Genomic DNA, 23,913 nt, shown 5'->3' on the forward strand with positions numbered 1-23,913 from the left:
TGAATCCAATCCATTGTTAGTGACATAGTATATTTTGCATTCTAGAGAAAAGAAACTTAGATAAGAAACGGTCTTACTTAGGGCCTACAATTATTTTTGCCAATCAACATGATGCTGGCTACTAATACTTCTCTTTGTAGCCCATAAGCCCATTTAGATGAATGAAAAATAGAAAATCTGATAGTCTCCAAGGATAGTCTCTATTATGACACAAGTACGTAGTAAATTTTATACCCTTTATATCACAGCACATGACACTTAATATGCAAAATGCATATTTGTAGAAAGCACTAGGTATGATTGGAAGCTACTTGTTAATACAAGTTGATGGATGTGCATATAGATCAGGATTAGGTTATGGCATAATTACAACTGTCCCTCCTGGCAAATGTATTAACTGGTTATTTTAGGGGTATTGTTTTTAACTTATTGTTTGTGTTTTAGGGGTTCAAAATCCTATATTTATATATATTGCTTTGTACAGTTCTTTTAATTCCATTTTTAACCTCCTCCATTCCAACTGTACATATTCAATTTTTATTGTATTTTGATATATTTGGCATGGACTGTACACCGCCCCGAGTCCCTTTTTGGGAGAGGGGGCGGTCTAGAAGCATGAATAATAAATAAATAAATAAATAAATAATGGGAAGAAGAGATTTATATATTAACAGATTAACAGAGTTGGAAGGGACCTTATAAATCATCTAGTCTAAATCCCTGCCCAATCAGGAGACCCTATGCCATTTCTGAGAAATGGCAGTCCAGTCTCTTCTTAAAAGCTTCGAGTGATGAAGCTCCCAAAACTTCTTGTTTGTAACTTTATAAAAGTGAAGAGTAATTACATTTATCTTTACTTGTGATGAAGATTGGAAGTTACTTCTTTTCTTTTTCCTGAACTTACTTTCTTCTTCTTATCTCCTTTTCCTTGAACTTTTAAATCTTTCTATTTGTTTTTCTGAGTAGAGTTTGCATTTGTTTTTACTACTGTAGTTAAAATCTCTAATAACATTTATGAAAAAAGAGGGAATAAACAAAGGTAAATTGTTTTACTTGGATAAGTCAAATCCACTGTAAAGAATTTAGGTATGTTTGGATTTTCATTTCTTACACTTCTTACACATTATTTTTATCATGATAGAATGTACAGGCGAACATCCAATATGGTTGGACTTAGTTATCCCCCACCTGTAATCGCAGCACTAAAGGTAATACCAATAAATAGTTTTTTTATTATAAAATATTAAAATAATATAGCCTTGATTTGGTTTCCATAGTATATATTTTGTTTTCCCTAAATTTTATTTTCATATTAAATGAAATCTGCTTAAAGAAACAAATATGCACAATATATTTAATCATCATAGGCATCCATTCCTATGATCTGATATTACCAAAATAAAAAAATGTCATTGTTGCCCTCAGTACAAGCTGTTCCTATTGTATTTGTGTTGTATATAAGGGGTAGAGTTTACATCAGTATGTAAGTTTTGTCACTTTTCCCCTCCCTTCTTGTTATCAATATTAAGTTACCTTAACAAATTATGATAAAACTGTCCAATACTAATCGTTTTATGTAGTGAAGGAACACTGTATATCACTTTGCAATCAACCTAATCTGTGTAAGTAGATATTTTTCACATGCAATTACAACATTTTAGTACTTCTTTTTCCTCAAGATGAACTGAAATTTTTGTATGCTCTTGAGACATTTACATGGAAGTATAAAATAATATTTGAGTCATCAAAGGAAGTGGATGAATTCCCATTCAATTACTGTTCCAGATCACAACTATTGACGTTACTAAATGTGGATCAGGCCTGAATCCCTGATTTAAGTACATTCCTTCTACATAAGGAAATTAAAATTATAATGAATCATTCATATGGCTGATATCCTTGGTCAGCTACGTTTGTCAATGAACTTGTACACAGAAAGAGTTTAATGGAACACAAGTTCAAATCTTGTGTTGATCCTAAGAAAATGAGAAAACCCCTCATTGAAAACTCAGATGTAGACTTCATGTTTATTTGAAGAAGAGTAAAATCAAATTTTACATAATCACCTGAATTCACTGTAACTAGTAGGGCTAAAAAATCACATGATTTTAGGAATATTTGTAACAGATGCCCATTAGTGTGATCCGTATTAATAGAATTGCACTTATCCAGTTGGATGTAAATTTTCTTTACTATGACAAAAGAAAATACTTCTCCTTAGAGAAAATTTTCCTGTTAGTTGAAAATAACTTTTTCCTGTGAAATTTTTCATTTTTGTCTATTTGTCTCAATTAGAAATGAACCAATTTCAGGGAAAATAAATTATACTCCACAGTAGTAGAATTGTTTTATCAGTGAAAAACGAAATAGAAAATATAAACATAAATAAATGAATGTGGCTTCCAGGAAGCTAAGTTTTGTTCTTATCATTTCAAATATTAATGTGGTAATTAGGACATCACAGATTTTAAGTGTTTATATTGCCTTCTTATTGTTCTAGAAGCTGAACTGCCAACGTTCTGTGGATTTGAATTCAAATATTTTTGTTGTCACTAACATCCTTGTACCAAACTTGAAATTTTTGTTTTACCTTTTGAGTCTGGTTGATCTCATAAAGTGTGTACATATGTATATGCATACCCACACTCAAAAAACATATTCAAATTATTTCTTTGCAAATGTTGGTCAGAAATTAAATGCCTATCAAAGTATTCCTATTAGGCTAACACAACTTTACATTTTACAAACATTATTATTATTATTATTATTATTATTATTATTATTATTATTATTATTATTATTATTATTATTATTATTTATTAGACTTGTTAGCCGCTCCCTCTCCACGAAGGGACTCGGGGCGGCGTACAATAAATACATCACATGTTACACGTTAGACATTACATGGAGGAGGTATAAAGTCACAACAACAATTGTTACAATACATAAAACAACAATAATAAGGTTAAAAAGCATTAAAATACCCTAAAATTTAAAATTTAAAGTTTAAAATTGCCAGGAGGATTAGAAATAGAACTATAGTTGAGCCAGGCCGGCTAGTTGGAACAGGTGGGTCTTGAGTTTTTTACGGAAGGAGCGGAGATCGGTAGTAATCCTAATGTGGGGGGGGAGGTCATTCCAGAGGGCTGGGCCCATCACAGAGAAGGCCCTGCTCCTGGGCGCCACCCTCTGGCACTGCTTAGTGGACGGCACCCAGAGGAGTCCCTCTCTGTGAGAGCGGATTGGTCGTAGGGATGTATGGGGCAGGATGCGATCTCGCAAGTAACTAGGTCCTGTGCCATGGAGCGCTTTAAAGATGGTGATCAACACCTTGAAACGCACCCGGTAGACCACAGGGAGGCAGTGCAGCTCGTGCAGGAGAGGTGTTATATGGGAGTATCTCGTAGTCCCCATAATTACCCGCGCGGCCGCATTCTGGACCAGCTGTAGTCTTCGGGTGCATCTCAGGGGAAGCCCCATGTAGAGAGCATTGCAATAGTCCAGACGGGACGTCACCAGCGCATGAGTGACTGTGCGAAGGGCATCCCGGTCCAGTAGGGGCGCAATTGGCGCACCAGGCGAACCTGGTGGAATGCCCCCCTCGCCACAGCTGCCACATGGTCATCCATAGACAGCCGGGCATCCCATCCGGATCCGTACGGCTTCCAGACACCGGGACATCACTTCGACGGCATCGTTGGGGTGGTTCGGGGTAGAAATGTACAACTGGGTGTCGTCTGCGTACAGATGGTAATCCACCCCGAACCCACAAATGATCTCGCCCAGCGGCTTCATATATGTGTTGAACAGGAGAGGCGAGAGGACCGACCCCTGCGGCACCCCACAAGTGACCGGCCTCAGGGTCGACCTCTGCTCCCCTGCCAACACGCATTGCGTCTGGTCGGAGAGGTAGGAGCAGAACCACCGCAAAACGGTGCCCCTTACCCCCAGCCCCTCCAGCCGGTGCAATAGGATACCATGGTCGATGGTATCAAAAGCCGCTGAGAGGTCCTCCAGAGATCATCTACCAATGCGACCAAGGCCGTCTCTGTGCTGTGCCCGGGTCGGAAGCCGGACTGGCGCGGGTCTAGATAATCAGTTTCCTCCAGGTGACGTGGGAACTGTTGGGCCACCACACTCTCTACAACCTTCGCTAAAAAGGGAAGGTTGGAGACGGGATGATAATTAGCTAGCTCAGTTGGGTCCAGGGAGGGCTTCTTGAGTAAGGGCCTCACAACCGCCTCTTTCAAGGCGGCCGGTAAGGACCCCTCACCCAATGAAGTGTTCACTAGTCCCAAGAGCCAGTCTCGTGTGACCTCCCAGGATGCCAGTACAAGCCAGGAGGGACACAGGTCCAATAAACATGTGGTGGCTCGCAGTCGCCCACGCAACCTGTCCAAATCATCGGTGGCAACAGAGTCAAACTCCTCCCAGAATGGTCTCTCAGGACTCGCCTCGGACGTCCCCCCTAGCCCACTGAAGGGGACCCATTCCGTCCGGATTTGAGCGATTTTATCCTGCAGATATTCCCCAAATTCCTCTGCCCTGCCCTGCAAGGGGGCTTCCCGCGGCTTCTGTGACAGAAGGGAGCGGGTCACCCGAAACAGGGCGGCACGGCCGTTATCTGCAGACGCAATAAGAGCGGCACAATGTCGACGTTTGGCCACTCTTAATGCCACAAGGTATGTCCTTAAATAGGTTCTTACCTGTGTTCGGTCAAATTCGGAACGGGAGGATCTCCATCTGCTCTCTAGGCATCTCTTGTGGCGTTTCATCACCCTTAGCTCCTCGGTAAACCAAGGGGCCAGGGTGGTTCGTTGCCGCAGGAGAGGCCGCAAAGGCGCCTCCCGGTCTAAGGCCCCGGCGGCCGCACTATTCCATGCGGCTACCAGGTCCTCCATCCGGGAGTGGGTCAGGTCTATAGGAGGTGGCCCAAGCTCCGTCTGGAACCTATCCGGTTCCATCAGGCGCCTGGGGCGGAACCATCCTGGGAAGAATTGCCCTTTTGTCTTTTTTTACAGCTGGAGCCAAATCATATGTATGTATGTATGAAATTTAGTCATCTTGTTTTCTACAATTAGAATAATTTGAAGAAATAGAAAGTAATTTGCAGTAGTACCTGAAGATAGCATCAGAAGACTCCAATCTGAAATTTTAAACATTTTGAGTGTTATTATAGGCATGTAGGTTCACTGTTTATGTCTAGGTGCAAAATAAAATGACAAAGGTAAAACAAAAATCAATGTTCAGATATTTCCATTAGAGTTCTTCTGAATTCTTTATCTGGAGATGAGGAAATTGAAAGCCCTGATACTTTTTTCATTCTGAAGATAAGGAATAGCATTACAAATAGATCCCTCAAACTCAAAATCAGCCCCAAATGTTTAAACTTTAAAGAGACTCAGCAACTGGAAGTTTGCACCTTAAATACTAATTGAATGAGCTGCCTGGATGAGCTCAGTTAATCTGAATTTTAATTTTAAGTAGGAAAGAGTATGTCATTTCTCAATAATAATATTATAGAGAATAAAAAGGAATCATCCCTAAACATTTTTCATTTACCACTATTCTTCTATTTATGCATTGGTAACAAATCATTTTAAGTACAGTGATGCTAATTACTTCTATTTTCAAAGCTTTATTTGAAAATATTAAGTGATAGATACTATAACAACATGGATTCTACTCACTGTGTGCTTTGCTGATTGCTTGCGGTAGTTATTCTTAGTCTGAAAACACAACAGAATTTTTTACAGCCAAATTTCATTTGGCACATTCATTTAGAATATAATTTAAATATATGATATTAGTAATGTTAAATGAAATTTCTTCTAACTTGCAACACAATAGAGAATATCCAGGGATGGGTTTCAATTTTTTTTATAACCGGGACTGTGGGTGTGGCAAAGTGGGGGGCATGTGACTGAGTGGGTGTGGTCAACTTGACATCACTCATGCCCACACCCACTCAGTAATATCCACCCCACCCCCACCTAGACACGTCCACAGAACTGGCAAAAATTTCTGTGTTGCCAGCATCAAACAATTCACGCCCCCCCTACACACATACACACACACACACACACACACACACACACACACACTCCCCATCTAGCTGCTTTGAGTAGCCAGGACGGTATGCCCGTGCAGGGAAATACCCCTCAAGTGAATACCAAAGTGCAGCAAAGGCGCATGCGGGGCCAGTGGCTACTTGCTTAAAAAGGGTCTTAGCAGAATGCAAAAGGACACGGCTTCTCTCCTGCACTAAGGCTCTGGCTATCACTTTGCTGTGTGCAGGAGCGAAGTGGCCCTATAGCTCCCTTCATGCCACATTTCTGCGTAAGATAGCCTTAGCTTCCTGCCACTTTGGTCCGGAACTCGGTCTGGGGTCATGAGAGGAGAAGGAGGAGGGCCACCTGAAAGGAAGCCTCCACAAGCTTGCTGGCATGGCTTTTCAAAAGAGAGAGAGAAGAGACTCAGAAACAGAGAGAACAAGCAAGAGATACACACACACACAACAGAGAGAGAGAGAGAGAGAGAGAGAGAGAGAGAGAGAGAGAGAGAGAGAGAGAGAGAGAGAGAGAGAGATAGATAGATATGGGAGGAGATCGGCTGATGAGTGAGGGCTTTCTCTGAGCCAGACACTGAGGTGGATGTGTGAGGTTCAGCAGAGCCAGCTCCCTTTTCCTGCTGTCCTGAACCTTTTAAAGCTGCATCTGGGCGCTGCTGACTTGTCCTCCTTTTCGACATCCCCTCCTTCCAGATTCCATTCCCATCCCACCAGCCCTTGTGTGTGAAGGCCAGCATCTGTCCCAGCTGGGCCAGGCCAGTATCTCTGGGCGGAGAACTGCGTATCCCTTACTGCTCGTCACATCCTGCCCGCTTGGTTGCCACTTTCCCATGAAGGGCCTCATGAGGCTTCGCTGAGCCACACCAGAGCTGCACGGAGGCTTCCCCACTGGGAAATCTAACCTGCTGCTCCCATGAGAGGCTTTGGCGTGAACTTTGCCCACTGGTCAGCCTTTTTGGGAGACTCACAGCTCAGCCTCACCTCGCCCGGCTACCTTCTGAAGTTAGGAAGTGGCCCTTTGGCCCCGGGACCCTGCAAAAACCCAGACTGGGGTGCTTTGTGTGGCATTGGTGGCAGGAAGACCCCCGGCATCTGTTCCTTCAAGTGGAGGTTCCTTCAAGCAGGGCCTGAACTGGCCACAGGGTGGGTGGGGGGCCTCTGACCACCTCCCATCCCAGACAGCTGCCACGTCCTGTTGCAGGTGCCCAGGATGGCCTTGACCCCTGCCTCCCTGCTGCCTCCAGCCCCATGCAACCTTCCCACCACCCCACCGACCTGGGGATGCTCCTGGCTCTGCTGGACAACCACGTGCAATGGGCCTGAGGCCCTTCCCAGGAAAGTGGTGTGTGGGTGGTTGGTGGTGAGTGGTAAGTGATCCCTGGGCTGGCATCCCTGCCTCCTTCCTCTGAGGACAGGCTTGGAGAATGGCCAGCCTCCCCTGCTGCTGCACCAGTGGTGGGTTCCTGCCGGATCGCACCGGATCGCGCGCTCTCCCTTTCAGCGCTCCACCTGGCTCGCGTGCTCCCTTTCAGCGCTCCACCTGGCTCGCGCGCTCCCTTCCGGCGCTAAAACCGGAAGTACGGTCTTGCCCCGCCCCTGGCGAAGCGACGACGCCTGCCTGCGCTCCACCAGCTCGGCTGGAAACGGAGATGTTTCCTCAGCGGAGTGGAGCGCCTGAAAAGACTTTTCAGGCGCTCCGCTCCGCTGAGGAAACATCTCCGTTCCCAGCCGAGCTGGTGGAGCGCAGGCAGGCGTCGTCGCTTCGCCAGGGGCGGGGCAAGACCATACTTCCGGTTTTAGCGCCGGAAGGGAGCGCGCGAGCCAGGTGTAGCGCTGAAAGGGAGCGCGCGAGCCAGGTGGAGCGCTGAAAGGGAGCGCGCACGATCCGGTGCGATCCGGCAGGAACCCACCACTGTGCTGCACCCTTGCTTCCACATGGAGCCTCTGCTGGTGGAGCATCTCCCAGTTTGCCCCGAATGTGCCCCCTCCTGCTGCCACTGCTTCTACAGCACCAAACGGTCCATGCCCCTCCTACACACACACACACACACACACACACAGACCACGCTTGCTGCTGCTTCTACAGCACCAAATGGTCCGTGACCCCCCCCGTATGTCCCTCAAAGCCAAAGTAGAAGCCTTCTGATCTGTCTCATACGCCCCCCCTTACACACACACATACACACACACACACACACACACACACACACACACACACACTGCTTGCCACGTGTGAGGTGAGCACGGCTGGGGAGAAATCAGGAGGAGAGTGAGGAAAAGGCCAAGCCCGCCACTTTCCCTGCCGGCCACCCAGTTGACCAGGCAGGGCCCAGGTTGCAGCTGGTGGGAGGGGGCCTAGGCTAGAGCAGATGCTGTTTATCTGTATGTTGGTGGGAGCCAGAAGAAGCAGTTCTATGGATCCACTTGGCAAAGGTGAAGCAGGGTGAGCATCGGAGCGGGCAGGAGTGGCCAACCAGTGCAATAAAAATTGCTTTGCACATGTGCAGAAGCAAAACTCAAGATGGCAGCACATATGGCGCCATCAGGAGAACCAGTTCAGGGCATGGCCAGGCTGCCATTACTACCGGTTCGGAAAGGTACACCATATTTCTACTACCTATTCGGGCAAACTCGACTGAACCAGTAGGAACCCATCTTTGAGTATCTCCTTTCTTGTCTATATTTACTTTTCTTCATATTACGATAATTAAAACATGGAAAAATGAACACAAAAATTAAAAGCCCTTCAAAACATTAAAACAAGATGCAACACTGGCAGAAAAATCCTTTTTTTAAAATTGGACCACTACAGTGATTGAAGACCATGTTAAGAACTAGGTGTGTGTTCTTTGTGTGCACATGGTGAAGAGAATATACTAATGTCCTTTTTTCCCTTCTACACAGAATGTAGACAAGTGGTCATTTGATGTATTTGCGTTAAATGATGCTAGTGGGGATCATGCACTAAAATTTATTTTCTATGAACTGCTCACACGCTATGATCTGATCAGCCGTTTCAAGGTTAGTAGTTTAGTACCTGCTCCTTTCTCCTATTCCATAGATCAGTAATTTATATTTTTGGAGGGTTTGTCATTGTTGTTTTACATTTTAGCTATACTGATTACAATATATTGTCCTCTGATTTATTTAGAATGTTCTTATTATTGTAATAAATTAAAATTGAGCAATTTCAGAAATCTATAATTCTATTTTATAGGGAATAAAAATAGTAGTTTTAAAAGCTTTCCCAAAGGAAGACTTCCTGTAAAATTATGGCTCAACCACATCATGCTATTTGGCTTTATTATTTTCAATACTTTTTGCTTCTTTTTCTTATCCAGGTTATTTGTAGCTTATTTACACACACACGAACACCAGTTTTGAATTCTGTGTGTGGACAAGACATGAACACATATTCTGAGGAGTACTTGCAAGGAGCTTTACTTGAAAGAATTTAATAAATATAGATAGGACATATGTGCAAACACACACATACAGAAAAAAAAGTCACAATCCCCTTGTGTCAGGATGGATCAAGGTCTAGAAGACCCAGAGTCCAAACATTGGTTGTTGGTCCAAGTTCCACATAGCAGAGTTCCCACAGGCAACAAGCATCTGCTCTGTACTAATGAGGAAATGCAAAAGCTATAATAATGTAAATATGGTTAATTAACATAAGTGGTTATTCTATAAAACTATCTGTATTTTGGATGACAAAAGTATTATTTGGCTTCATAACCATTACATGAAGTAAAGGAAAAGAACTTAATTCTTCCCAAACAAATGCTTCTGTATTCTTCCTATATGAAGGGTTTAATCCTTTGCCCTGACTGTTTATTCTTGCCCTCTCAATATTATCTATCTGTCTGTCTGTCTGTCTGTCTGTCTGTCTGCCTGCCTGCCTGCCTGCCTGCCTACCTGCCTACCTATCTAGCTATAGATATAGATATGTTCTATCATCTATCTATCTATCTATCTATCTATCTATCTATCTATCTATCTTCTGCAGGTCTTGGCGTATTTGGGCCCTTTTCCTGTGTAAGATTGAGAGTATCTTGGCGACATTTCAACGAGGTCTTGGTCGCCATGTTCAGGCTGGTGCCTTCGCTTCATTCTTGTGCGAGCAAAGCATGATCGGAGCTGCCGTCTTTCTATAAATATTGGTGGGGGTGTGTGGAATGCTGGCTTTGTTGCTGTAAGTGGGTTGGTTGGCTGTGTTGTTACATCTTGATTAGTTGATGGAGTTGATGTATGCAGATTAGTCAGCTGTTTCGTACCCCACCAATATTTATAGAAAGACGGCAGCTCAGATCATGTTTTGCTCACACAAGCACAAAGCCAAAGGCACCAGCTGAAGATGGCGAGTGGGACCTCTTTGAAACATCGCCAAGATACTCTCAATCTTAAACGGGAAAAGACCTGAATACGCCAAGACCTGCAGATAGATAGATAGATAGATAGATAGATAGATAGATAGATAGATAGATAGATTGATGTAGATAGGTAGGTAGGTAGGTAGGTAGGTAGGTAGGTAGGTAGATAGATGATAGATAGATAGATAGATAGATAGATAGATAGATAGATAGATAGATAGATAGATAGACATAAACACACATGTTTTTGTAGATTTTCACGGGTGTAGGTATGCTGGTCTTGTTGTATTCGGGTCTTTTCCTGTGTAAAATTGAGATTGTCTTGGCAACGTTTCAGCAAGGTCTCATTCGCCATCCTCAGGCTGGTGTTTTTGGCTTAAAGCGTGGTCAGAGATGCCATCTTTCCAAAGACAAGATCCAGCTAGAAAACAAAAGAGTCTACAAAATACCATGCAAAATCTGCCTTGCACCATACATAGGACAAACGAACAGGAGAATAAATGCACGCATTGCAGAATACAAGAACGCAGTCAGAGAAAAAGAAAAAAACTTCCTCCCTTTTCCAGCACCTTAAAGCTACAGGACATGAAATTAATTTTGAAGGAGCCAAATTAATCTCCAAAACTGAACTCTTCAACAAGAGAATAATTATGGGAGCTATCGAAATAGAGAAACACCCCCACAACATGAATAAACGTGATGATGCCTCCGATCAGCCAGACAACTGGAAACCAGCCCTGGTAAACAAATGAGCCCCATCCACCACCCAGGCCATTACAACACAAAACAACAATGGACACACAGCCAGCACCAATCAGCACCAATTTACCAATCATGATACAGCCACACAGCCATAGAAAGACAGCATCTCCAACCACACTTTAAGCCAAAAACACCAACCTAAAGATGGCGAGTAAGACCTCGCCGAACGTTGCCAAGGCAATCTCAATCTTACACAGGAAAACACCCGAATACAAGAACCAGCATATATATGGTATATATATACATACATACATACATACATACACATACACACACACACACACACACATACACATATATAAATAAAATTGGGCATACCAGGGGTTGTAACACAAATACATACATAGATATACATACATACATACATACACACACGCACACACGCACACACGCACGCATGTATGTATGTATGTATGTATGTATTTGTGTTACAATCCCTGGTATGCCCAAATATGGGAGGGAGCTCACTACTCCCTCTTTCTGTCCTTCGGCTCATTACAGAAGACCATCCAGGCAGAAAACCATATTTTTATTTTTAATGTTGCCTTTGCTATGTTTGTGTTGTATTTGTGCTGATTTGTGCTGATTCATTAGCTCTCATCAGCTAGCCATACCCTTACTGGGATTTGAACCTGAACTGTATTACATATTAGGCAGGAGTCTTAGCCACTAAGCCACAGGCTCTCCTCCTTATCAGCTGAGCCAGGGAAATAGGTATGTATTTGTGTTACAACCCCTGGTATGCCCAAATATGGGAGGGAGCTCACTACTCCCCCTTTCTGTCCTTCGGCTCATTATAGAAAACCATCCAGGCAGAAAACCATATTTTTATTTTTAATGTTGCCTTTTTATATTTGTGTTGTATTTGTGCTGATATATATATATATATATATATATGCTGGTTTTGTTGTATTCGGGTCTTTTCCCGTGTAAGGAATACAACAAAACCAGCATACCTACACCCGTGAAAATCTACGAATATATATATGTTTTCGTAGATTTTCACGGGTGTAGGTATGCTGGTTTTGTTGTATTCCTTACACGGGAAAAGACCTGAATACAACAAAACCAGCATATATATATTTGTGATATATATATCACCACAGAATTTGAAGCTTAAATAATAAACACTTCATGCAAAAAATGCCAAAAAAATGGGAATTGAAATCGGAATGAGCAGAATTTGTGATTACTGTAGATACTGTCATTGGTTTTACAACTACAAAAAATCAATTACAATTTCTAGAGAGGTGGAAAACTGATTTAACAACTCCAATGTGAAGACTTACCCACAATACTGAAGAGATTTTTTACTCTTTATCCTTCTTTATGTTTATTGGCATTAGAATCATTATGAGTGAAAATAAATCATGAAGTTGGAAAGATTGGAGTTAAATTAGCAACTCAAGGACATGAACTTAAATTATATTCTAATGAGGTTGTACTAACAATTCCCCAACTGAAAGGTTACTCGCTACTGTTAATAGGAGGTATACAGCAATATTGTCTTATATGGATTAATGAAGAAAAAACTCCCTTTGCCTTCAGGAGAGACTGGTCAATAACTGCATTTTCTTCAATTTAATTATGAAACTCCATTGGAACAATACAATAAAGTGTATGTGTCGTTCACAAGGGCATTCTCCATTTTTTCTTTCTTATCTTTTGGGGAAAGGGCAAAGCATGGCTATACTTTGGTGACCATTCTTCTTAATTTTTATGTACATTTTCTGGTGCAAGCCCAATATTAGAACTTCATTGTCCTATATTGGTTAGAAAATACCTTTGGTTCAAATAGTTGATCAAGTGACATGGCCATCATCTTAGGTGATGTCTGAGAGGATATGCTTTATGGCAGAGAGAATGTCCCAACAGTAAAATTACAGTAAAATTAAAGTGTTCTCCATTGTACATTGCCACTCTTGGAAAAATTAATGTAATTTATGTTACTCATAACTCATTCAAATATCTTGGAGCACTTTTTAATATCTTGGCATCATGGTATGAAGAAATAAGGAAAGTCTCCTTGCAGGACCAGAGTCTTCCAAAAAACAAAACATGTATTAAATGTGAATATGTATTTTTTAAATTTAAAATTTTATGTGAAAACATAGTGGATCTGCCTAATAACGGAATCTATTATTCCAAAATGCCCTCCAAATAAATTTATTTATGCATTAATATATTTGTTTTCATAGAGTAGAAATTCCAAAATTAGCTGTAGGAAAATATAAATTGGCTATATTTCATATTATTTAAAAAAATGTATTTCTAACTTATAAATAAGTTAACCCATGATCTAGAAAAGGGATGTCAAGCTCAATTTCATTGATGGCTGCATCAGGGTTGTGTTTGATCTTGGGGGCCTGGGGTGGGGGTAGTCAGGGTGGACATGGCTTGCCCAACATCACTAGTGTTGGGGGCACCTGTGGTGACCCAAGCGCTTTGCCAGTAAAAACAGGCTCCCAAACTCAGTTTCTGGCTCTTGCAACCCTCTCCTGGCAAAAAAGGAGTTCCATTTTCACTGGCAAAGACACCACAGGCCGGTCCTTCACTGTTTCCATGGCAACCCCAAAGGCCAGATCTAAGCACCCTGTGGGCCAGATCTGGCCCCCGGCCTTGAGTTTGACACCCCTGATCTAGAACAATTCAGTCATGATTATATAATTATATATCTCCATACCCAAGATAGTGGTTAATAATTATATATTATAATAATGTAAATAATATAAAATCAGTTTTATAATATTACAATGAAGATATTTATTTTTATTAATTTTTATGCTGTCCATCTTTCCTGTAAGGTGACACTGAGCAGCTTACAGGATATAAAACAAAGAGAGAAATAATTAAAACATTAAAACTACACAGATTAAGATTTTAAAAACTACACTGAAACCAGAAGAGATGGATGTGACAAGGATAAATTTCTTATTTCTGAAAGAAAGTGCTGCTTTCTTGCTTTTTTTTTTTACTTTTCTTATGTTGCTTTGAATTTGTATGTTTTAATATTAGTGATACATGGAGCATATTATGTAACTCTAAGAAGATACAGTTGGGTGCTGGAATTTGCTTTAAAGATTATCAGAATTTCCAAACATATGAAACACTGTTTATGAAAGGTTTGGTAAGGTTAAATCAGTCTATTATTGTGCTAAACGTGTTCACAATCTATCCTTTTTTTATATATATGTATATATATAGATTCCAATTTCTGCTCTTGTCTCCTTTGTGGAAGCTCTGGAAGTTGGCTATAGCAAGTATAAAAATCCATACCACAATCTAATGCATGCAGCAGATGTCACACAGACTGTTCATTACCTCCTTTTAAAGACAGGTGTAGCAGTAAGTAGACAAAATATTAATTAATTAAGTGACCAATGTGAAAAATAGTAATAATCATGGCATTAAAATAGGTTTGAAAGTATTTATGACACAATTAAAATTTGGGTTTATTAAAGTAGGTCTTTTTCCAAGCGCTTTTATCTTGATTGAATATATGGCATTAAGTTGTTCTTATTGAACTAGTGAGGGCAAGCTTTTTATTAATTAAGGCTATTTGGATTATAATGTGATGTTTTGACATATACTACAAGCAGTGACGTGCAGTCAGGTGAGGCAAGTGAGGCACAGCCTCACCACTCTCATCATGAAAAAAAAAAGTAAAAGGAAAAAGCTGAGCTAGTTGCTGCCTCACCGTGGATGACTCTGCTTAACCTCACTGGTGCTCTCCCTCCCCAAGTGTAGTGACTTCCTCCCCAGGCCCCCATTCATTTCTCTCTTTCACACACACAGCTGGATAAAACTATATAAAAATCTAGCCCAGCTTCACTGATTACAAGTTTGAAAAGGCAACGTGGCTCCACCTGCAATCAAACTACACTTGGGGAGGGAGAGCACAAGCGAGCACTGAGGAGACCACAAGAGGAGGCAGGAAGCCAGGCAAAGAGTCATGCTGTAGTACACACACTTCCCCCTAGCCTCTTTCTTTTGGAAGGCTCGGCTCGGCTCCCCTCTGGCTTCTCTGCCTCTCCTCTCACCCCAGCCTGCCAGCAGGAGGTGGTGGGTGGGCTTTATTGTGTTCCAGGCATTTCCCACCCAGACAGCAGGCTGCATTTGCAATGGTGGAGGTGTTTGGGAAAGGCAGCAGGGGAATGGTGGGGGGGGGATGGCAGAGGAGCTGCTTTCAAGCCACTGGAAAAGATATCCAATCCAACTTTTGTGTGTGGGGGGGTTTGTTTGAGAGTGAGTGAGAGAGGGAAGGGGTAGGAGAGATAGTCCAATCCAACTTCTGTGTGTGTGTGTGTGTGTGTGTGTGTGTGTGTGTGTTTGAGAGAGGGGGAGGAAGGGAGAGAGGGAGGAAGGAGGGGAAGGAGAAGAAAAAGAAAAAGAAAGAAGGAGCAAAGGAGAAAAACAAATGCTGTCACTTTAAATTGGAACTGAGCATGCCTGGCTGTGGAATTCTGGGACTTGAAGCCCACAAGTCTAAAAATATTTGAAACTCAGCACTGTGTCAGTGCCTCACCAGTCATAAACCTCACCGCACCTCACTGACTTCAAGTAAGATGTCTGTAGGAACTTTTCTAACAATATTATTTGGATTTAGGATTTTAGAATTGTAGACTTATTAAATATTCAAGTAAATGAAGATAACTTTATTAATTAAACTCTTTTAGTGTTAGGATAGGTGGTCAAGTCCAAAATATAAATGTCATTCCAGTGTGTCTTACAGAACATATAATTGAATGTACAGTAATTGTATCACAAATCTGTAAAAACTATAGTCAGTAACTAATATGACAAAGATTTAAATATATAAATCTGAACCTGTATTGCAACTCAGACCACAAAGAGTCCTACTGTCTAAGAATTTGCAGTCTATACCTCTTTCTAATATCTATCCATATGATTTCCCCATCAACTAATGCTGATAATCATTATGAAGATGATGTCTCATTTTTGTAACAGGTTGATGTAGGGTATGTTAGGAAAATATATATAGTAGAAAATATGTTTGGGACCTAACATATGACAGGGTGAGCTCTCATCCTTGCCCCAGCTCCTGTCAACCTAGCATCTCAATAGCATACTGATGCAAGTAGATAGTTATCACTTTGGTGGGAAAGTAACAGCTCTCTGTGACATCATGCTAGCCACATGACCACAGAAATGTCCTCCAACAGCGCTAGCTGAATGGTCTTGGAATGGAGATAAACACTGCCTTATGGTGGCAACAATTAGTGGAATAAAATCTACAGGGACTCATTTATCTTTTTAAATGCTCCTTTATATGCTCCTTTAATCTAGCAAGGCTCTAGATTAGAGTCTTGTTTTCAATCGGGCATCTAGAATTGTTATGTATTATAGTTTTCCCTCTGATCCGTTCCGCTACAGGGCGCTGTGCTCGTCACTGATTGGTTACCTGTTTGACAGTCGGCATATATAAAGAGCTGCCAAACAGGGCTCAGCTGTTGCCAGTTAGCTGAGATGCACAAATTGTGAAGTGCCGCATTTTGCAACCTGTTATAATTAAAGCTGTTAGCTGCTTGAAGTCCTGGCTCACCTCCTGTCTGTCCACCCGCGTTCTCCCACCTAGAACAAGAATAGTGCCTGAATATCAATATTTTGACCCAGGTGAATCAGTGAGTGGAGCCCAGTACCAGCAATAACATCCACTTCTGTACATATGCTTTTGAAACTACAGTTTTTCCCTGACTACCATAATCTCCTCATTACCTCCAATTTCAGTAATAAAAGCAAGAATTAAATCAGTATTAGTTAAGTTGGCATAGATAGGTTCAGTGATAACTTTGAATAAGGTATGCAATGATAGTTACATTAATATTAGATTAGCCCTGAAAGAGAGGAGGAAGAGAGAAAGAAACTCAAATGGATGTGCCTTTATTTCCTTTGGTTTATGAGGTGGATGAAAAAAAAATATCAGGTTTTCAAAAATCTATTATATTCAAACTTTATGTTATTATATCCTACAAACACATTGTTCCTGTAGTTGTTGTGGTATTTGCTTCCTGGCACAGAATATATTGAAGGCCTGACAGTTGGGATATTCCAAACCCTGCACCTATCAGAATATATATATATTCACAGGTGTAGGTATGCTGGTCTTGTTGTATTTGGGTCTTTTCCCAAGATTGAGATTGTCTTGGCAACATTTTGGCGAGGTCTCACTCACCATCTTCAGGCTGGATTTTGGGCTTAAAGCGTGGTCGGAGCTGCCGTCTTTCTATAAATCTGGTGGGGGTGTGTGGAGTGCTGGCTTTGTTTCAGTAAGTGGAATGATTGGTTGTGTGGTTGTATCATGATTGGTAGATTGGTGCCGATTGGTGCTGGCTGGTGGCCATTGTTGTTTCGTGTTGTAACGGCCTGGGTGGTGGGTGGGGCTTGTTTGTTGACTAGGGCTGGTTTCCAGATATCTAGTCGGCGGGAGGTATCGTCACGTTTATTCATATTGTGGGGGTGTTTCTCTATTTCGATAGCTTCCATAATTATTCTCTTATTGAAGTGTTCAGTTTTGGAGATTAACCTGGTTCCTTCAAAATTAATTTCATGTCCTGTAGCTTTACGGTGCTGGAAAAGGGAGGAGGTTTTTTTTTTCTTACTGCATTCTTGTGTCCGATGTGGATTCAGACAATCTGCAGGTGTGAAGATGTTTTTGTAACGGATGCTCTGGGAAAGTGATAAGAAGACTTTCTCAGGGTCATTTCCTGAGGGATGCAGTCCATGTGGCCCTCCCTCCCCACACATTCCCCAAAAGGTGAGAAAATGCCATGCCTGTAGGTGCCAGGCTAGAAGTTATAAAGCAATTAATTACATGGTACAGGGTAGATGGATAGAAGGAAAAAAAGTCTAAAGGAAGTATACCCCCCCCTTCTTCCCCTGAAGAATGGCAGATTCACGGATCTGACACATTGCCTTCTGATAGAAATTTGGAAATGCAATTTTTTAAAAAAAAGAGATGGTAAGAACCAAGGTAATCAGTGTCATGGACATCTTTCAAATATTAAGTTGATATTTATTTAACAAGTTTAAGTATGAATAGTAGAGAATACTATTCTTTCTGCCAGACTAGGAGGGAGAGATTTCTGTGTACATGCAATATACACAATTATACAGATATAATTTCATGCATGCATCAGAAGAAAGCTTGTTATCATATCTTATTTTTTATATTTCATCTGTGGGAGAACGGTTTTGACTTTACAAGCCTCATACTGTAATGTGGAAAAAAAATTTTTTAAAAAAATTTAATTAATCTGTTACCTAAATCACAGGGGTGGGTTTTAATTTTTTTTACTACTGGTTCTGTGGGAGGGGCTAGGTGGGGAGCATGTGACTGAGTGAGCATGGCCAACTTGACATCACTCACACCTGCACCCACTCAGTCATATGCCCCCCACCTAGCCATGCCCACAGAACCTTCAGTTGGCCTTTCGATGGCCCTTCTTTCTCCTGGTGCCCCTTCCTGGGTTGGGGACCTTCCGGGGTAGCCCCGCCACTCTGGCTGCACCCAGGAGGGCATTGGGTCAGTCAGCAGCCCCCATGCAGCCCCCAGGTAACCTTTATAAACAGAAATTAACTATCTTATTTTAATTAACCATTTCAATGAGAATTTTTCTAAAACTCCTTAAATTCTCATTGAAATGGAAAGTTTAAAATAAGATGGTTAATTTCTGTTTATAAATCGGCGGCCAGCTGGGAAAGGATCCCCAGGAGCTGAGAGGGCCGAGCATGGCTTCGCAGGCTGAAAGGGAAGCTGCGCCTCCCACCTGCCAGGTGCCCTCTCCCCTTCTTGCCTCCCCCGCACCCTGACCGGAGTGGTCACATGGTGGTGGCATGTGATGGGGATGCCCCAGAGAGTCTCCCAGCTAGGAAGGGGCACCAGGAGAAAACCAGGCCCCCGAAAAGCCAACTGCAGCCAGCAATGGGACACGAAGGAGTGGCCATCCAGCAGAGCCAGGTTGCTGAAATGTTCAAACGTTCATTGAAAAATAGTACATGGCTAAGTGTATTGGAAATGCCATGTCTTTTTTGTGTTTTGTTATTCCAGATGCAGCAAATTCTGAGGGAGTTCAGATAATTTTTTTCCTATAGTCAGTGACTTTATTTTTTATCATGATAGTGATAATAATCATGAGGATGAGACAACTGAAAGAATTTACTATTTGAAGGATTTTTTAATATATTTCATTTATTTAGCATATTTACATAGTCATCCATCTCAAAACATGGAGTTCTGGGTGACATATTCCTATGTATACCATAGAAGTAAATCCAATCTATTTGTTTGTGATTATTAGTTTGGGTTTACTAAATAAGAAAAAAAAATGTAGTCTGTAAATTTGGTTGACTATTGGGTAAATTTTATTAGGTATTATGTTACCTAATAGAAAATAGAAATCTGTTTAAGTGCAAAACCAAAACAGGGCAATCTGTTAATGATTTCTGTCTCCAATCTACATTCTTGTTCATGAAAACTTAAATTCCTTAAATTTTATAAATTGGAAGAAATAAGGCACCCTAAAGGCAATTCTATCCATGTGTCTGAAATTAAGTCTTTGGAATTTTCTGAAAACCAATTGAAAAAAGATATTTGTTATGTCACATGGTTAGATTGCACGATGTAAGACTGAATATAGCAAAGGTATTCTGGGAAGAGTTCAAATCAAAGTTGATTTTTCATTTCACATCTAATAAAGTTTTAAAAACTGTTAATTTCAACTTCGTTTAAGCAACCAATATTTTTCCTGGGTAGTTGTCTTGTTTACTTTTGTAATTTTCGGATTTAAACTGAAATGTGCTCACATTATTTAAAGCAAACTAGAGGCTACTTTGCAGAACAACATATTGTTTTCTACTCAGATATATCTCCAGTGTCATGATAGCCACAAATAAAAACACCAATCAATCATATATTTTCCTGGTTTACATTTGCTTCATCAGCTTTTGAAAGTTTTAAAATCATGAGCAATTAATCCTAAAATACTTTTTGTAATTAACTATGCAAAGAAAATTACATAATTAACATTCAATAACATTTTTAAAATTAAAAATGGGAAAGACCAAAAGAATGGAATATTGTTCAAATATTCTCAAGTACAAGTTTCCAAATATTTGGGAGTCAGTGTTTCAGTAGTTGGGAATGGGTGGAGAAGAAACTGGACAAAATATTCAGAGTTTATTTTACTATCTCATTAAAATTTGAAGTTCTTAAACAGTTTATGTGGTGCCCCAAGAGCAAAATTCAGAAATATCAAGATTCCCTATAGACAACAATTGAGCACAGCAATTGAGATTAATAATTTCAAAAATTCTGTATTGTTATTCAGGAGCTACAGCAGTGATAATCTTAGTAAAAAGATATAAGATTCCAACATTGTTGGCCTTACTAAACAGTAGTCTATTTAAACTTTGCAATATAGTACATTATCTAATTTTTCAAAATCTTTTTTCCAGCACTGGTTGACAGAACTAGAAATCTTTGCTATGATTTTTGCAGCTGCTATCCATGACTATGAGCACACTGGAACTACAAACAACTTTCATATTCAAACAAAGTGAGTGCTGAAAGATGAGCTATGATCAAGCAATTTGCCATTCAATTTCTAAGTCTAAACTTCATTAGTATAATTCCAGTTTTGCTTCTTACAATTTGACCATGGCTATCAAAATAAAGTTCCAGGCAGGTCATAAAATTGTAGTTAACAGTTTTAAATATGGCAATATTTTTATATAATTAGAAGCTAGAATGAGAATTTATGATAAACCTCTTATCAACATCTATGCTTCTTCATAATATCTTATTTAATACAATTTATTCATGTCTGACATCACAATTTTGGTTTTTGTCAACCCCTTTAGTGACATCTAGTTGAGATGTTTTCCTCTCTTTGTTATATTTTTCCTCCATTGAGTGCTGTAAACTGTGTTCTAAATTTCTGTTTTTATTTTTAAGTTCATAAAATATTAAACCAATTATCTGTTAGTTTGTTACAACCTTAAACATTCAAATACCCATTTGGACTTGTTTCCCACAGAAAAGAAAACCCCAGGAGCCACAAAACCTGGGTGGGCATGGTCACTCACTCCCACCCAGTCACATGGCTCTCTCTCTCTCTCTCTCTCTCTCTCTCTCTCTTTCTCTCTCTCTCTCACTTCCCCTCCCTCTCTGTCTCTCTTGTTCTCTTTCCCTCCTTTCCTCTATCTTTCCTTCCCTTTCTCTTTCCCCCTCCCTCTCCTCCTCTCTCTGTGTCTCTCTTTCTCTCTGTCTAGCTTTCTTTTTCTCTCTTTTTCCCTCCCTCTCTTTCCCTCCCCCTCTCTCCCCTCTCTTCTCTCTCTTCCCCCTCTCTGTCTCTCTCTCTGTCTCTCTCTCTCTTCCCCTCCCTCCCCCACTCCCACCCCCACTCCCCAACTCATACCCAGGGAATAACTGTAAGGAAATTCAGCCATGTTCTCTCTGTCTCTGGAAAGATACAAAAATAAAACTTGCATTGCAAAAGGAGTGACTGTCAGGCTGTTACATCACAGCACCATGAGGTTGCCATCTTAGATCACCGCACAGATTTCAGAGAGCATCATCCCAATCAGCAGCACACTCACACAGGCATGCTTACACATCCTACAACTCAGTCCAAAGTGGCCAGAAAATAGAGTCCCCAGGTGCCCCCAAAGATGCTTGACAAGCAAAGTATGGGACAACCCCATCACCAAGGCAGCATCCACTGAATCCTTGCAAAACTGGGCAAAGGCGGAGACAGCAGAGCAGATGGAGTTGAATCAAGTTGAGTCAAATCAATCTCTCCCTCTCCCCCTCCCTCCCTCCCCCCCTCTCTCCTGACTGCAGCAGGAAGTGGTGGGTGGTTATTTCTGGCCTCGTTTGGTGGTGGACATGTGAACGTCCAGGGTGTCCACCCCGAGACACTGATCTGCCCCATGCTGCACTGCAGTCAATGCTGCTGCTATTGTCAGGGGTGAGTGGGGAGGGTTACATTGTAGCTCCGCATTGTAATGGGCTCCAGGAGGAGGAGGGGACCCCATCTCCCACATTGGGAAGCACATTAACTTTCACTGTGCTGCGCATGCCTGGCAGCGGCGTCGGGAACCACAGCAGAGGGCTGAAAAAGCTACATGCAGCTCCAGAATTGCAGATTGCTAACACCCGGATTAGACATATAAAAGACAGGAAGAAGACAAAGTCCACACAACAATATTATTTATAATTGTTTATAGGTCTTAAATGGAAGCTAAAACCATGATGAATTATTTGTGTAGGTGGATTAATATTTTCAAAAATTCTAGTCTAGAACTGATGATATTGGATATAAAAGGAAAAGAAAAGGAAGAGAATTTGAATAATAAATTAGTATAAAGTCTATAAATTACTATAAAGACTATAAAAAGAAAATTCAGTTGGCTTTTCATGACAGGATTTTTATTTCTAAATCAGATTTTGGTATTACTATCTATTACTATTACTATTTGAGCAATTTATAGATAAAAAGTCATAAAATCATATGAAAGATACTGTTATAATTAAAACTAAATAACAAATAAATAAGAACAAGGATAAAAGATAAATTAAAAGACAGAGGGAGCATTCTCAGGCTACCAACATTCTCAGGCCAGCAACTTCCTGCTGCAGTCATCAACCTCAAAGTTTTATTTCACTTTTTGATACCCATGCAGATTGGGAGAGCCAGGTCTTCATGTTCTTTTGGTAGGCCAGGGATTGATCTCATTAAGGGGTGGGGCACAATGTTCCATAGAACAGGAAGAAGAGTAGATCAGACTCTCTTCGTGGATCCTATCAGGCAAAAATCTTTAATTGATATCCTCTGCTTGACTTATGACAACATGTGACTATAATTTGGAAGAGAGGTGGCCCCATGCCAAGAATGGCTTTAAAAATGATAATCCATTGGGCCAGGAAGCAAACTGGAACATTCACAACATCCCTTAATTCACCCAAGATGGAGATACACAATTGGATATCATATGCATACTAACAATGCCTTATCCTGTGGTGATGGGTGATTTCACTAGTGTAGGTGATTTCATCCATGTAGTGCTAAAAAGGAGGTGAGAGAGGACAAATCCTAATGTACTTACAAAGAAAGGCTGTGGGTTGGATCTCTCAGTCCCTAACCACACTGTGCAGAACCAGACTCAGAGTAAGGAGATGAATCAACACAGAACTGTGCTGCCCACTCTCAACTCCAATTGCTGGTTAATGGTATCAAAGAGGTCAAGAAGAGGTCTATCAGCCTGACCTCAATAGCAGGAAAGTTTCTGGAAAAAATAATCAAGCAACGAATTTGTGAACACCTAGAAGTAAATAAAGTAATAGCCAAAAGCCAACATGGATTTGTCAAAAATAGATCATGCCAGACTAATTCTATTGCATTCTTTGATAATGTGACAAAATTAGTGGACCAGAGGAATGCCGTTGATATAGTTTACTTGGACTTCAGTAAGGCTTTTGATAAGGTAGACCATAACCTACTACTAGATAAAGTAGAAGAATGTGGCTGGCTGACCAACTGGCTGACCAACAGCACTCAACATGTAGTCCTCAATGGAACTGCATCTACATGGAGGGAAGTATGCAGTGGAATACCCCAAGGCTCTGTTTTAGGCCCAGTACTCTTCAACATCTTCATCAATGATTTGGATGAGGGAATAAATGGGGAA

At 41.1% G+C, this 23,913-nt stretch overlaps 1 protein-coding gene across 1 annotated transcript in view; it reads left to right on the forward strand.

Annotated features, from left to right (window-relative positions):
- The window catches only part of PDE1C (phosphodiesterase 1C), a gene marked incomplete at its 3' end in the record, with an annotated part of 555,036 nt that overhangs the window by 337,918 nt on the left and 193,205 nt on the right, over window positions 1-23,913 (forward strand). Inside the window, exons 6-9 of the mRNA XM_081971280.1 lie at window positions 1,142-1,208; window positions 8,975-9,091; window positions 14,410-14,550; window positions 20,680-20,780. Of these exons, the coding sequence (XP_081827406.1) occupies window positions 1,142-1,208; window positions 8,975-9,091; window positions 14,410-14,550; window positions 20,680-20,780 (426 nt within the window). The remainder of the gene's footprint in view (window positions 1-1,141; window positions 1,209-8,974; window positions 9,092-14,409; window positions 14,551-20,679; window positions 20,781-23,913) is intronic.

Source organism: Natrix helvetica (assembly GCF_964273705.1).
Source record: "Natrix helvetica genome assembly, chromosome: Z".
In the NCBI taxonomy this organism is placed as follows: Eukaryota; Metazoa; Chordata; class Lepidosauria; order Squamata; family Natricidae; genus Natrix; species Natrix helvetica.